The sequence below is a fragment of the Cololabis saira genome, chromosome 14, assembly GCF_033807715.1.
Source record: "Cololabis saira isolate AMF1-May2022 chromosome 14, fColSai1.1, whole genome shotgun sequence".
NCBI lineage: Eukaryota > Metazoa > Chordata > Actinopteri > Beloniformes > Belonidae > Cololabis > Cololabis saira.
Genome location: NC_084600.1, coordinates 43509234 through 43524371, shown reverse-complemented (window position 1 = coordinate 43524371; position 15138 = coordinate 43509234). Strand labels below are relative to the sequence as shown.

Genomic DNA, 15138 nt, shown 5'->3' with positions numbered 1-15138 from the left:
GTTGAAATCAAGTGTGGGGGGAGACACACCAGTGAGCTACAGCCCTGTACATAACAGACCTTTTGAGTGCGTTAGTTCTCGGTAAAGGCAAGGTGAAGTTGTTTGCTGAGGCGTGTCTAGTTCTGTAATTATGTTTCTCGTTTGTCAGATGAAGTTGTAAATAAAAAAAAACAGGTTTCTGTAAGGTGTAAGTCTTTTTCAAAAACATTATGAGACTATAAGCCAGTCTTTCTTCCACCTGCATCCATGTGAGTCTCCTGTGCATACTCCTGACACTTTCTCTAATAGAGCACCGCAGAGCTAGGCGTGCTGCCCTGTTTTGAGTTAGCTGCAATTTGGAAATATATTTCTTCGAAATATACATTCACTGAGTGAATATTATGAAAGTAAAATATATATTTCTCGCTAGAAATGTAATCAAAAGGCATTTTTATGCAGAAACTAACTCAAAATATTGATTTTATTCACTAAAAAATAAGAAATGACCGCCATGTTTTTTTTTTTTGATTCAGTCCACAAATGACGACGAAAAGCATTCTGGGAAATTTTTCTGGCCCTAGTTCAGCTAGTGAGGATCTGAAATCCCTCGATCCGTAGGGACAGATTCAGCCACTACACTAGTTTTCTCCACTACCCCTAGGTGGAGAGAGGAATTGGGACACCACTACCCTCACGGGAATGCGCAAAATTTAGGGGTAGGGATGAAAAGTAGGGGTAGGGGGGGATTGGGACAGGGCCATTGTCGAACAAGTCTTGATGTTGTTTTTGCGTGAAACCGATGGTCTTTGAGGCAGCTTGATGTATTGCTGACTTCAGTTTTTGCAGGGCTGCAGGAGGCCATCCCCCTCACAGAGGACCACCTGGCGGCCCATCCGGCGGCCCCAGCGACGGCGGGATCCGCAACACGACCCACCCCGGCGCCACGCCGGAGGTTCGCCACGGCGGGGGTCCGCCGAATAACGCTTCTCCTCCTTTTTCGCCTCTCTCTCTCCCCAAAGCTCGCACACTGTTCCGCCCGCGCCAACTGACCCTACGGGGGCCCCTCAAACGCCTGGGCAGGGCTGCTGGCGGTGCGGCCAGCCCGGGCACGTCAGGCGGGAGTGCCCGCTGATGGAGGTGGGCCAGGTGATCCGGGTGGCCGGCCCGCCGGCATCCTCCCCAGACTCAGGAGGGACGTTGATTTTTTTCAGTTTCACAGATAAGTAAAGACCTCTTTTGTAGGCATGATAATACCAATGTTGTGAGTAAATCACCTGAATGAAGACTTCCACGGAGGCCGACAGCGGCACGGCTCCTCGGTCGGTGGCGACCACCGTGATCCAGTACGAGTTCTTGGTCTCGCAGTCCAGGATGTCGGCGGTGTAAATCACCCCTGTTAAATCACAGAGACAGAAAAAAGAAAGTGCAGCTGAGACTTGGTTTTTATCAGGAGAGAACGTCTCTAAAAGCTCTGTGAACACGACATTCCCAGAGGCAATAACTCTGTCCCGGCTGCAGTGACATTCACCGGCATTACCGTCACCTTCGCTGCTCGGCTCCCCCTCCACTAATCACAGCTGACCAAACTGCTCCCTCTGCTATTTTCTTGGTGCTAAAAGTGTCGTGATGGGCCCGGCGCCGCTGAAGGAGCGAGCGCTCAGAGACAGCCGGCGCTGACTGACGTGTCGTTGCTCAGCGGCCTCGGGGAAGATGAGTCGCTGGCAGTTTCCCTGACCTCTTCAGGGACAAACAGCCATGACTTCTACCTCTGTTTTTATTTTATTTATCTATTTTTAAGTCGGCTTTATGACACAAACACAAACGTACGGAAGAGTACCAGGGCCAGGCAGGAGAAAAATAGAAATTAAAGCTGCAAGCAGCGATGAACGGGCCCTCATGCGTGCAATTTTCACTGTTATTATGGTCAAGGACTCAAAACTAAGTCCGATGACACCACCCACGACTCGTTATATCAAACCATTCAAAAGTTATGGCAGAAAAAAGGAAATATCAAATATCAACCAATCAGATGAAGGGGCGGGGCTAATTTGCACCAATTATGTTCAAGGACTCAATAACGAGTCAGATGACTCCACCCACGACTCTTTATGTCAAACCATTCAAAAGTTATGGCAGAAAGTAGGAACTATCAAATATGGACCAATCAGATGAAGGGTGGGCACGCTTTTTGGCGTCTATCGTCGCCATGGTAACACTTTTGACTGAGAAAAGTAATGCGCATCGTCGCAGGATGGAGACGCACATTTTGATGTAAAACACACCTGGGTGCACATTACGGTTTGGGCAAAGAAGCGGCTGAAGAAATGGCATAAATTGCGCCAAAATTACACGATTAATTCAAAATGGCCGACTTCCTGTTCAGTTTCGGCCATGGCGCCAAGAGACTTTTCTTTAAGTTGTGACATGATACAGGTGTGTACCGATTTTCGTGCATGTACGTCAAACCGTATTGTGGGGCTTGAGGAACAAAGTTTTCTAGGGGGCGCTGTTGAGCCGTTAGGCCACGCCCATTAATGCAAACCATTAAATATCACATTTATTGCCAGGCCTGGCTTGGTGCAAAATTTGGTGACTTTTGGGGCACATTTAGGGGGGAAAAAGGCCCTCATTTCGTCGGAAGAAGGGCTCGGGCCCTAATAATATTTTAGAGGAGGAAGATTTTTTTTTCATTATGCACTTCGAGAAAAAAGTCAAAATTTCGAGAAAAAATTGGAAATGTCGAGAATAATGTTGAAGTAAAATTTCAAGAAAAAAAAGTGGAAATGTTGAGAAAAAAAGTCGAAATGACGAGAAAAAAAGTCGAAATGTCGAGAATAATGTTGAAGTAAAATTTCGAGAAAAAAGTCGAAATGTTGAGAAAAAAGGTGAAATTTCGACTTTATTCTTGAAATTTTATTTCAAGGAAGATTTTTTTTTCATTATGCACTTGGAGAAAAAAGTAAAAATTTCGAGAAAAAAGTCGAAATGTTGAGAAAAAAAGTCAAAATGTCGAGAAAAAAGTCAATATTTCAAGAAAAAAGTCAAAATGTCGAGAAAAAAAGTCGAAATGCAGAGAAAAAAAGTGAAATTTCGACTTTATTCTTGAAATTGTATTTCAACATTAATCTCGACATTTCGACTTTTTTCTCGACATTTCAACTTTTTTCTCGAAGTGCACAATAAAAAAAAAATCTTCCCCCTCTCAGATATCTTTTCTCCTGAACGGCTCTAATACTCTTCCGCACAAAAGCCTGACTTCACCGTCTAGCTTTTATCATTTACATCCGTCAAGTTCAAGATACAAGATTCAAGCTGGTCCTTATAGAAAGTGCAAGATAAGTAAAAAAAAAAAAAAACATTTTAAAAGTATTCCTCACCAAACGTGGAGTAAAGAGTGGCACAGTTTATCTAAACCCTTGAAATGAACCTGCACGAAGGAGAAGAAATGGACGGAAAAGCAGCGAGCAGCATCAGTAACACATCAGCTCGGCAGACACAAACTTTGATCTCAAATATTTCTGCTGAACCTCTGAAAGCAGCTTTAAAATATGAGCCTGTGACTTTCCCTCAACCCAAGAAACTCAGAGATCTGAGACAAAAGTGTCTCTTTAAGCTTCGCCTCATTTATCATGCGTACAAATACCTCCGAGCGAGAAGGGAGGGAGGGACGAGCCATCGTAACCTACTTGGAGTAAAAGCTCCGACATCACGCCGTCGTGTTGGATTCATTACTTAATTGACAGTAATAGTTACGATGAGCAAACGTTATTGTAAAATGATTACTGAAGTAGGTCGTTTCATTGGAGCTTATCTTCAATCACTTTCTGTTCAGATGCATCAAATTCTGATTTTACAGCCCGAACGCAGCGCAGTCGTCTGCAAACTTCACACACTCCTCGTTTATCCGGTGTCATGGTGAGCGTTTCATGTTTGGACGTTTCATGAAGGATACGGGATCATTTTGACCTCGGTGGCAGCAGCACACAAACTCAAAATCTTACCAGGAATATTTGTCTTATTTCTAGTTAAAATGTCTCATTTTTAGTAAAAAAAAAAGCTCATTATAATTAAAATAAGACTCATCACTGGAAAAAAACAACAATTTGCACCTGTTTCAAGTACATTTTTACTTAAAATAAGTAGAAAAATCTGCCAGTGGAACAAGATTTTTTTGCTTGTAATGAGAAGATAAATCTTGTTCCACTGGCAGATTTTTCTACTTATTTCAAGTGAAAATTTACTTGAAACAGGTGAAAATTGTCAAATAACAAGTTTTGACTAAAAATGAGACATTTTAACTAGAAATAAGACAAATATTCCTGTTAAGGTTTTGGGTTTTTGCAGTGTACAGCCCGAATGCAAAGCAGTCATCTGCAAACTTCACAAACTCTTCGTTTATCAGTTTACACGGTGAAACGTTTCATAAAGGATACACGATCATTTTGACCTCGGTGGCAGCAGCACGTCTCAAGTTGGGAGGTTTACTGCCATTTAAATGAGCAGGAACGCTGGCCGGTGGCGTTTCAGGACGAAGGTCGTTCCATCATCGTCTCATGGAGGATTTAAGCTGCTCAACAAACCTTTTGTTGGGTAACTGTACCAAATATTAATGTCCATGGACCACTGGTTCTTGGTAACTGTACCAAATATTAATGTCCATGGACCACTGGTTCTTGTAACTGTACCAAATATTAATGTCCATGGACCACTGGTTCTTGGTAACTGTACCAAATATTAATGTCCATGGACCACTGGTTCTTGTAACTGTACCAAATATTAATGTCCATGGACCACTGGTTCTTGGTAACTGTACCAAATATTAATGTCCATGGACCACTGGTTCTTGGGGTAACTGTACCAAATATTAATGTCCATGGACCACTGGTTCTTGGTAACTGTACCAAATATTAATGTCCATGGACCACTGGTTCTTGGTAACTGTACCAAATATTAATGTCCATGGACCACTGGTTCTTGGTAACTGTACCAAATATTAATGTCCATGGACCACTGGTTCTTGGGGTAAATGTACCAAATATTAATGTCCATGGACCACTGGTTCTTGGTAACTGTACGGGTCACTGTCAAGTCCAACTGACGCTAATTTAAGCCCATAACCGTAGAGTTATAACTTGATGATATATTCAAACTCTTCATATTGAGGAACTCTAATCAGAACTATTTGTAGAGGCGGTTTCTCAACGGACGGCTGCACCTCTGCACATCTCAACTTCTGACAGACTTTCTATCCGTCACGTCGCTGACCTGCTGCCAGAATAACCCACTTCTCCGTCAGATGTTCCTCCAAGTGTCGCTGCCCGAAATATGTTGTTTCCATCGAACCCAAAATAGGCCATGTTTTAATCAAAAATGGGAAAATGTCCCACTTTCAAACGAGGATATGTTGTCTGTTTTCATGATGACTTTGCTGAATCTTTCAGAAGCGACTAAAGAGCCGTTTATTTAGACGGGCGTTTTAATGAGGCTTGAGCTCCATTCTGGATGTTCTTCCTCGTGTTTTTCATGTTTGTTTTACGCTCGTGTCTGATCTGCTTATGTGGCCTGTGAAGCCGTAGAAATACACTTTACTTACTAACGCCACTTTTACTTGGACAAAATCAGCTTTTATTATAGATGAATACATTAAATTAAAAAGTGTGATATTTGAAGAAAGTAATAATAATATAATTAAAGCTGCAAGCAGCGATGAACGGGCCCTCGCACTCACGGCCACCGCCCCCATAAGCATATCAGAAATGACACCACCCACAACTCTCTATGTCAAACCATTCAAAAGTTATGGCAGAAAAAAGTTTTCTAGGGGGCGCTGTTGAGCCGTTAAGCCACGCCCATTAATGCAAACCATGAAATATCACATTTATCACCAGGACTGACTTGTATGCAAAATTTTAAGAAAGAAAGAAAGAAAGAAAGAAAGAAAGAAAGAAAGAAAGAAAGAAAGAAAGAAAGAAAGAAAGAAAGAAAGAAAGAAAGAAAGAAAGAAAGAAAGAAAGAAAGAAAGAAAGAAAGAAAGAAAGAAAGAAAGAAAAATTCCTACAGATACAATAATAATAATAAAATAACACTTTTCTTTCATTTCTCCTTCCTTCCTTCCTTCCTTCCTTCCTTCCTTCCTTCCTTCCTTCCTTCCTTCCTTCCTTCCTTCCTTCCTTCCTTCCTTCCTTCCTTCCTTCCTTCCTTCCTTCCTTCCTTCCTTCCTTCCTTCCTTCCTTCCTTCCTTCCTTCCTTCCTTCCTTCCTTCCTTCCTTCCTTCCTTCCTTCCTTCCTTCCTTCCTTCCTTCCTTCCTTCCTTCCTTCCTTCCTTCCTTCCTTCTCATATAATAATCTCAAAGTGCTACAGAAAACCAACAAACAAAATAAACAAAATGGAATAAAATCAAGACACGTAAGAAACCAGAAGTAAAATCACAAAAAACAAATCACACGCCGTTGCCGTGACGCCGTCGTGAACCTTCGGACTTCTCCGTCACTCCATTTCTCCGTGGTGCAGTACCCCCCGCGACCACTAGGAGGGCGCGACCTTTTCCTGAATGGTTTATCTGACTTTTCCGGTCACAGTGAATCAAAGAGATAAGGACAACTACTGTGCAAAAAAACAAAACAAAGCGGCGTGGCGTGCGGCGTGGCGTGCGGCGTGGCGTGCGGCGTGGCGTGCGGCGTGGCGTGCGGCGTGGCGTGCGGCGTGGCGTGCGGCGTGGCGTGCGGCGTGGCGTGCGGCGTGGCGTGCGGCGTGGCGTGCGGCGTGGCGTGTGGCGTGTGGCGTGTGGCGTGCGGCGTGGCGTGCGGCGTGGCGTGGGGCGTGGCGTGGTGTTCGGCGTGGCGTGCGGCGTGGCGTGCGGCGTGGCGTGCGGCGTGGCGTGCGGCGTGGCGTGCGGCGTGGCGTGCGGCGTGGCGTGCGGCGTGGCGTGCGGCGTGGCGTGCGGCGTGGCGTGCGGCGTGGCGTGCGGCGTGGCGTGTGGCGTGTGGCGTGCGGCGTGGCGTGCGGCGTGGCGTGGGGCGTGGCGTGGTGTTCGGCGTGGCGTGCTGCGTGGCGTGCGCGACGCGGCGCAACCTGCGGCGTACACTCGGTGTCCATTTGTTGCAGAACCATAATCAAGCCTTCAGAATGACTGTCTGACCCGTCTGCTCGGCCCCGAGGACGGGTCCCTGAAATTTGACTATGTGTTGACTTGAACTTTGATTCTGTTCACTGGTTTTCTGACGGTGCACCAGACAAACGAACACGAGGATCTTTCATGAACAAAAAAAAGTTTTAAAAAGAAAGAGATAGAAAAAGAATAAAGATGATTGCAAACACCTCCGATTAGTACTTTAAGTACCCTCTCCGCCTACACTCAACCGTATAGCAGTGTTTGCTGTGAACATGCATATTTTAAGAGCAAATTAATAAAACAAAATGGAGAATTAATCACTTTTTGCCTCCTGGTTCACGGTTAAGCCGAGATCCAGCAGCCGTTTCCAGAAGCTCATGGATCTGCAGAGGAATCAGTAATTCAGTGGCCTCCGTGTTTAAGTGCCGGCGGCGTCGAGGGCCATCCCATCATCCTCCCTGAAGGATACCTGCTCAATGCCACTCCACCCCCCCCAGCTCAGTCCCCATCACTGAGCAGGTTTCCTGCTACACCCCGACCCCCCAAACACCGGCAGCTCATTGTTTCATACATATATTCATCTGAACGTGCCGTTGCAGGAATTACACTGATTTCCTGTCGTACACGGCAGAACCTGGTCCTGCTCTCCGCCTGACGGACCTCACACACTCAGGAATCTGTGTGTGTGTGTGTGTGTGTGTGTGTGTGTGTGTGTGTGTGTGTGTGTGTGTGTGTGTGTGTGTGTGTGTACCCGGGGCGACGCACAATGCATAGTAAAAGTGTTTGCAGAGACACATCCTTGGCCTGCCGCCCTTGACCGTGTCCTTTTCAGAGCTCATCTCATCTCCCCGTCAGGCGTCTCCACGGAGAGAGAGACCAGGAAACCGGATCGGACCGGTTTAAGAAACTCTAGGAACTTTAGGAACCGACGGCCTCGAGTCCCAGAAATATTGATGCGACGTGACGGCATCAGTTCTGATTTGATTTGATGATTTGATTTCGAACATGCATGTTAAAAAAGAGTAAAAAAAGTAAAAAAAAACAGAAAATATATATATATATATATATATATAGTCTCAAGAGGAGACTAAGAAAGGAAGTTCAAAAGAAACTGGTTGTTTTAGATTGTGTCTAATGGTTTTAGCTAATTGATTTAATTGAGTTAGGTGTTATATAAATAAACATATTTTCTTGTTCTGCATTTAATTTAAATTCTTAGTATTTTATTTGGCTGAAGTTTTGTGACGTTTCTGGTTATTTTCACTATTTTTAAATTTTCTTCTATTGAAATACGTTTCTTTGTTTTTGTTTTTGTATTTGCCTCATTTAGTATGAACTTATTTATCTTTAGTTGTAGTTGGATTTATCTTTAATCTATCAGTTTTTGGTTGTTATTGTTTTTTTTTGTTTTTTTTTTTTTCATTTTTGTTTTTTTCATTTATGAAAATTCCTTTTCTTTTTTTCATTGTTTTCTGCTTATTATTATCTTTAGTTTTTATTTGTTTTGTTTTTTTGTCTTGTTTTTCTTTTTAGTTGTTGTTCTTTGTTCTTGTTATCTACTTTGTCAAAATCAAAACAAATCAAAGCAAACAAAAGAAAACAACAAACACCCAGCATTTAGTTGTGCTACTATGTATGTATTTATTAATAGAAATAACTAGAAAATTCCAGGAAATGTTGATATGTCATGCCCTACTGCCCATTCGTCCCCTCTCGCTGCTTTTGTTTAAGGCTGTTTTGGTGTCGGAGGTGGTTCAGGCCACATTTACGGATGATTTATTCATATTCTCCCCCATAAAAATGCATAGGTTTTTTGTTGCCATGGTAACAAGCTCCATAGGATAGAATGGGACAATTTGGCTTCAATATCTCAAAAGGTGTAAACGACAGCCTAATGAAACCTCAGTATGTTGTAGTCCACATCGTCCCGAGTCTTTTAACGTTGGATCAATGTCTCTGCGATATCGTGTTGCAGAGCAACAAGCGTCCAAATTTCCGTTAAATTAAATTAAATTAAATTAGAATAGTTAAATATCTCAAAAAGCGTAATATCTAGCATGATGAGACCAAAATATGTTGAGTGCAACACGTCCAGGGTTTGTGAATGTTGTAATGATGTCTGTACGATAAACTGTTGCCTAGCAACAAGCGTCCAAAATAAAAAAAAATTTATATTGAAAGTTAAATATCGCAAAAACCGTAACAATTAGCATGATGATGTTGTAGGGTCCGTTAGTGCCAAGTGTTAGTAAATTTGAACGATGTCTCTACGATAAAGTTCGGCCGAGCAATAAGCGTTTTTTTTTTTTTGCTTTTTGGCATCTAGCGTTGCCACGGTAACACTTTTGACTGAGAAAGGTAATGAACCATCGAGGCACGATGAAGACGCATCCAACGATGTATGACATGCATGGGTGCACGTTGTGGTTCGGGCCGCATTAACAAACGGAAAAAGTGTGCAGAATAAGAAGAAGAAAAAGATACTTTTTTCTAGATACTTTTATATTATTATATCGCCTTCATTTCTCAGGTTCTCTCGGGCGTGTTTTATTTTTTGGCCACTACTTGGCATGCCCATAATTATAATGCATGGTATTACATTATCATTACTTTACTATAATACTACAATATAATAGAGAACAATAGACAGCGATGGTATAACAATATACTTGATTAACTATATAAGAGTAGATATGCTATATATACACACTGGTTCATATATTTACCTCCAATTATATACATAAAAATGACTATTAATCTATATATTGACATCTCTAGATATAACTATAAATCAATATATATTGATAGAGATATACAGGACTGTCTCAGAAAATTTGAATATTGTCATAAAGTTCTTTATTTTCTGTAATGCAAAAATGTCATACATTCTGGATTCATTACAAATCAACTGAAATATTGCAAGCCTTTTATTATTTTAATATTGCTGATCATGGCTTACAGCTTAAGAAAACTCAAATATCCTATCTCAAAAAATTTGAATATTCTGGGAATTAGGGATGGACTAAAACATTTATCACGATAATTTCTGGCATTTATCCTGATAACGATAAAAAAAATATCAATTCAACTCCATCTTTGTAAATATAAATCTATCTCGCTCTCAGATCCACCATGTTTGTTACACAAAAACTCTTTCTTTCTTTCTTTCTTTCTTTCTTTCTTTCTTTCTTTCTTTCTTTCTTTCTTTCTTTCTTTCTTTCTTTCTTTCTTTCTTTCTTTCTTTCTTTCTTTCTTTCTTTCTTTCTTTCTTTCTTTCTTTCTTTCTTTCTTTCTTTCTTTCTTTCTTTCTTTCTTTCTTTCGCGTGGATTTAACGCAGAACTATAAATCAGTTTTACACAAAAACGTCATCAACGGGAATTTATCGTTTTTACCGTGAGATACAAATTCTTACTGTGGGGAATTTTTTTGACGGTTTATCGTGAACGGTAAAATATCACCCATTCCTACTGGGAATCTTAATCTTAAAATGTAAACCATGATCAGCAATATTAAAATAATAAAAGGCTTGTAATATTTGTTGATTTGTAATGAATCCAGAATGTATGACATTTTTGCATTACAGAAAATATAGGACTTTATCACAATATTCTAATTTTCTGAGACAGTCCTGTACATCTATATATCTACATATAACTATAAATCAATATATATCGATAGAGATATAGCTACACAAATACTGTATGTATAATACATCTCAATATATCCATATACATACCTACATATAACATCTATATCCATAATATACGTCTATATATCTACATATATTAATAAATGTACATATATACATGTTTATTCGCATCTGTATTTTGAATAGAATGTTTCTTTGCATCTTTTTTTAAATATTATGTGATATTCTCACCAGAAATAACACACTTCAAACATTCATACGCTTCAGGTTCACACAGGGGTTTGGTAATTCAACCACACAATCAATGCCAACAAATAATCGATGGTGAGATTGATGGAAACATAATGGGCATCATTTTTTCCCGGCGGCGCCGCGTTGTGAGGGCCGTAAAGCGCAGACGTGAGAAACGCAGCCCATTAATTCTTGATGGATGGGAAACGTCTGCTCCTCAAAAGTGTTTGTAAGTGGGAGGATGACGGATCCGGGGGCTTTACAGCGCCGGCTTCTGACAACCATCCGGGAGGAATCGCAGGGCTTGCTTTCCCTCCACCCCATGACAAGAATACCAAGTTTTTAGTTTGGGGTCCCGGGGAGCCGCCAGGCGAGGAAGAGCTGCGTCTGTTCTGAGCTCGGCTGCATCGATTTAGTCTTCAGACGGAGTGAAACATCAGATCCAGGACGGGGGGGAAGATACACTGCAAAAACTCAAAGTCTTACCAGGAATATTTGTCTTATTTCTAGTTCAAATGTCTCATTTTTAGTCAAAAAATCTCATTAAAACACTTAAAACAAGAGTAAATACCGGAAAATTAACAATTTTCACCTGTTTCAAGTAAATTTTCACTTGAAATAATTAGAAAAATCTGAAAAAAAAAAAAAAATCTAGTTCAAATGTCTCATTTTTAGCCAGAAAATCTCATTACACTTAAAACAATTACCAGTAAAATAACTTGTTATTTGACAATTTTCACCTGTTTCAATTCAATTTTCACTTGAAATAAGTCGAAAAATCTGCCAGTGGAACAAGATTTATCTTCTTATTACAAGCAAAAAAAATCTTGTTCCACTGGCAGATTTTTCTACTTATTTCAAGTGAAAATTTACTTGAAACAGGTGAAAATTGTAGTTTTTTCCAGTGATGAGTCTTGTTTTAAGTGTAAAGAGATTTTTTGACTAAAAATGAGACATTTTAACTAGAAATAAGACAAATATTCTTGTTAAGATTTAGTGCTTTTGCAGATAGTCAGGCAGCAGCAGGTGATGGGTCACATGTGACTAGGCCTGTGTTGAAAAAATTGATTTCCCGATTCTAAATCGATTCTCATCTTAATTCCTAAAAAAATCGATTCATATGTCTAAAGATCAATTTTTTTTTTTCATCATTACAACTTTTTGTATTTTTTTGTTTATGCGCCAACAAAGAATATTTTGTTGGACACCAGAATAACTGGTGTCATGTTTTTGCCTTTAAATATGTTTAAACTATTCAATGCACCTTAACCTTTTTTTATATTATTTATATTTCTTATTGTTTGCACTATTGTTTCTTATTTTTCTTGCACTGGAGAGGTGATGCTGCTTTCAATCTCACTGTACCCAGGTACATTGACAATAAAGTATTCTATTCTATTAAAGGTATGAAATTACAGTCTTCCGTTATAATTGCATAAATTGTCTATATTTCATTACTTTATATACTGTCTTGGGGCTACATTTGCATAAAATGCTAAAAAATCTAATTCTCAAAAATTAAAAACCGAAATAGACAGAAAATGGAAAATGTCAGAGTTTGACATTTCCTGTTTTATTTTGAAACCTGTGTCTTTGTGTTTCAGGCCACGTTTACACATAGCCGGGTATTTACAAAAACGGATATTTCCCCCTCTACTGTACGTTTTGAAAAATACCATAATTTACACAAACCCACATAAATTTGCTGTTTTTGCTGCCTAGGTCCCAAGGACGGCCTCCCGGACTGTCTCGCCGGTCTGCCCGGCCCCGAGGGCGGGCCCCTGAGCTCTGACTATGCGTTGGCCCGAATCTCAATATAATACTAGTATTAATATGTTGCAGAACTACAGTCATATCTAGGGTTGCAAAATTCCGGGAATTTTCAAAGTTGGAAACTTTCCATGGGAATTAACGGGAATATATGGGAATTAACGGGAATTAACGGGAATAAATACGAAATTTACAAAATTGAAGGTTGGCCCTTAACAGGGAACTTAAATATAGTTGGGGAAAATATATTGTAGCATAGTCCTGGCTAAAACAACCAGATGTAATGCAAGTACACTCCTCATTCACATGCACACAGCACATTGCTTACTGCAGGGCTATTGAGGCCACGCCCCCTACATGCACTGTGCATTCCTCCATCACATGCACAGGTGATTTCTTGAAGCCTGGAGGCCACACATTTGAGCTCAAAGCACAAGACTATTGAAGCCACACATTTGAGCCCACGGACTATATAAAGTCAAGTAAGTTTTGATAATATTATGGGGTAAATATTTTTGATCTATAATGGTATTAATGTTTAACTTGCAAATATTAAATAAAAATGTATTAACACAGTAGCTAGCTAGCTGGTAAGTTAGGTGCTAATGTTTGGATATGATACAGTTTGTTTAAATTACCCCCAATTTCCAGTTAATTCCCATTAATTCCCATAAATTCCCAATAATTCCCATAATTCCCATAATTCCCATAATTCCCATGGAAAGTTTCCAATTTGGAATATTTCCAAAATTCCCCAGCTTAACTTCCCATTGAAAGTTTCCGGAAATTTACCGGAAATTTTCCACCCCTTTGCAACCCTAGTCATATCATTCATGCAACAACTGAAAAAACAGTTTTAATAACACTAACCCAAATCAATATCGGAATCAAATCAAATCAAATCTTGATAATCGATTCTGAATCTTAAGAATCGGAATCGATTCTTGACGTTTGAAAGGATCCCCAGCCCTACATGTGATGCATGAAGGGCAGGTTAAACTAAAGAGACTTCTCGTTCTTAGTGATTCTCTCTCTGTCCTCTTCGCTCCGTCTCTCCGGCTGATTGACAGGCGGCGGCGGCCGAGCTACTCAGCATATGAAGGAAACGCCTTCGAGAGGACGACTCGGGACGACGCAGGACGACGCAGGACGCCTGACAACGCTGACTAATGCCTGACGAGATGCTATAAATCACTGCATGGGCTTGTTCTTCCAGTGTCATTGTCTCAGGTTCGTGAGACTCCAGGATTTTATACAGGGAGGGGCGTGGGGGGGAATCTGTGAGATGAAAAATAAAAAAATCCAAGGGAATGAAGGAGCCCGGGAGGAAGAGAGCCGTATTTTGTCCTGATGCTTTTATGTACTCCACAACTCCACACTGCCTCTGCATCATCTCTCCCCCCCCATCCCTTCACTTTCTGCTCTAACAAGCAGCTCTGACTCTGATTCCCCCTGAAAAACATCTGCACTCAGTAAACGTCCTGGTCGGCTGTGATGCAGGGCTGGGGGGGCTTAGGGGGCGGTTCTGCTCATGACCGAACCGGTCCAACACTCTGAACCACAGTCGATACTAATTAGCCGAGTCAGGCGTCGATACGAGCCTCCGGAGCCGGTTATGTACAGTAGCATCAGATCAGGGGAAGGACAGGACAGAGGGGTTCGTGATTCAAGTTTAAAGGTCGTTAGAAACGACTCTAAATAGTTACCGGGGAATATCGTGATGTGTTTACGTCTGAATATCTGAGGGAGCTTTCACACCTGTCCCGTCTGGAGCAGTTGTTCCGGAACAGGGAGCGTTTTTCCCCTTAAAGATCGGAACGTTTGGTACATGTGAACACAGCAATCGTGCTCGCAAATGGCACAAAACAAGCGATTCCATTCGAGACCTGAAGCGGTTCATTTTTTTTATTTGTAAACCCCCGAGCAATTATTACATAAACAATGGAGGTAAAAACTCCCCTAGTGGGAGAAAAACCTTAAGCCAAACAGTGGCAAGGGAAACTCCCCTTTAGGAGGAAGAAACCTGGACCAGGACCTGGACCATAAGGGGGGACTAGGGCTGTTCGATTTTGCCCAAAAATAAAATCTTGATTTTTTTCTCTCAAAATCCGATTTTCGATTACGATTATTTTGTGAATTGACAAAAGGCAAAGAAATGATTTCAAATATGCTGTTTTTTTATTGAACATTTGCCCCATTGGGCTTTAAGTACAAACTTTGCTCTTATTAAACCAAAAATGAATGAATAAAGTGCAAAACTCTGTAAAATAAGTTGAAAATTTTTTTTTTAAATATAATAAAATATAAAGTTTTATCTCTGAAAAAAAAAAATCAGCAAATCAGCACTTGCAAACATACAGTAAGTTATATTTCCAATTAAATAAAACAAGACATTT

The 15138-nt window shown here is 40.7% G+C and overlaps 1 protein-coding gene across 1 annotated transcript in view; it reads right to left on the bottom strand.

Annotated features, from left to right (window-relative positions):
* The window catches only part of LOC133459398 (protocadherin Fat 3-like), a 299910-nt gene that overhangs the window by 248160 nt on the left and 36612 nt on the right, over positions 1-15138 (bottom strand). The window contains exon 9 of the mRNA XM_061739291.1: positions 1254-1372. Within this exon, the coding sequence (XP_061595275.1) occupies positions 1254-1372 (119 nt within the window). The remainder of the gene's footprint in view (positions 1-1253; positions 1373-15138) is intronic.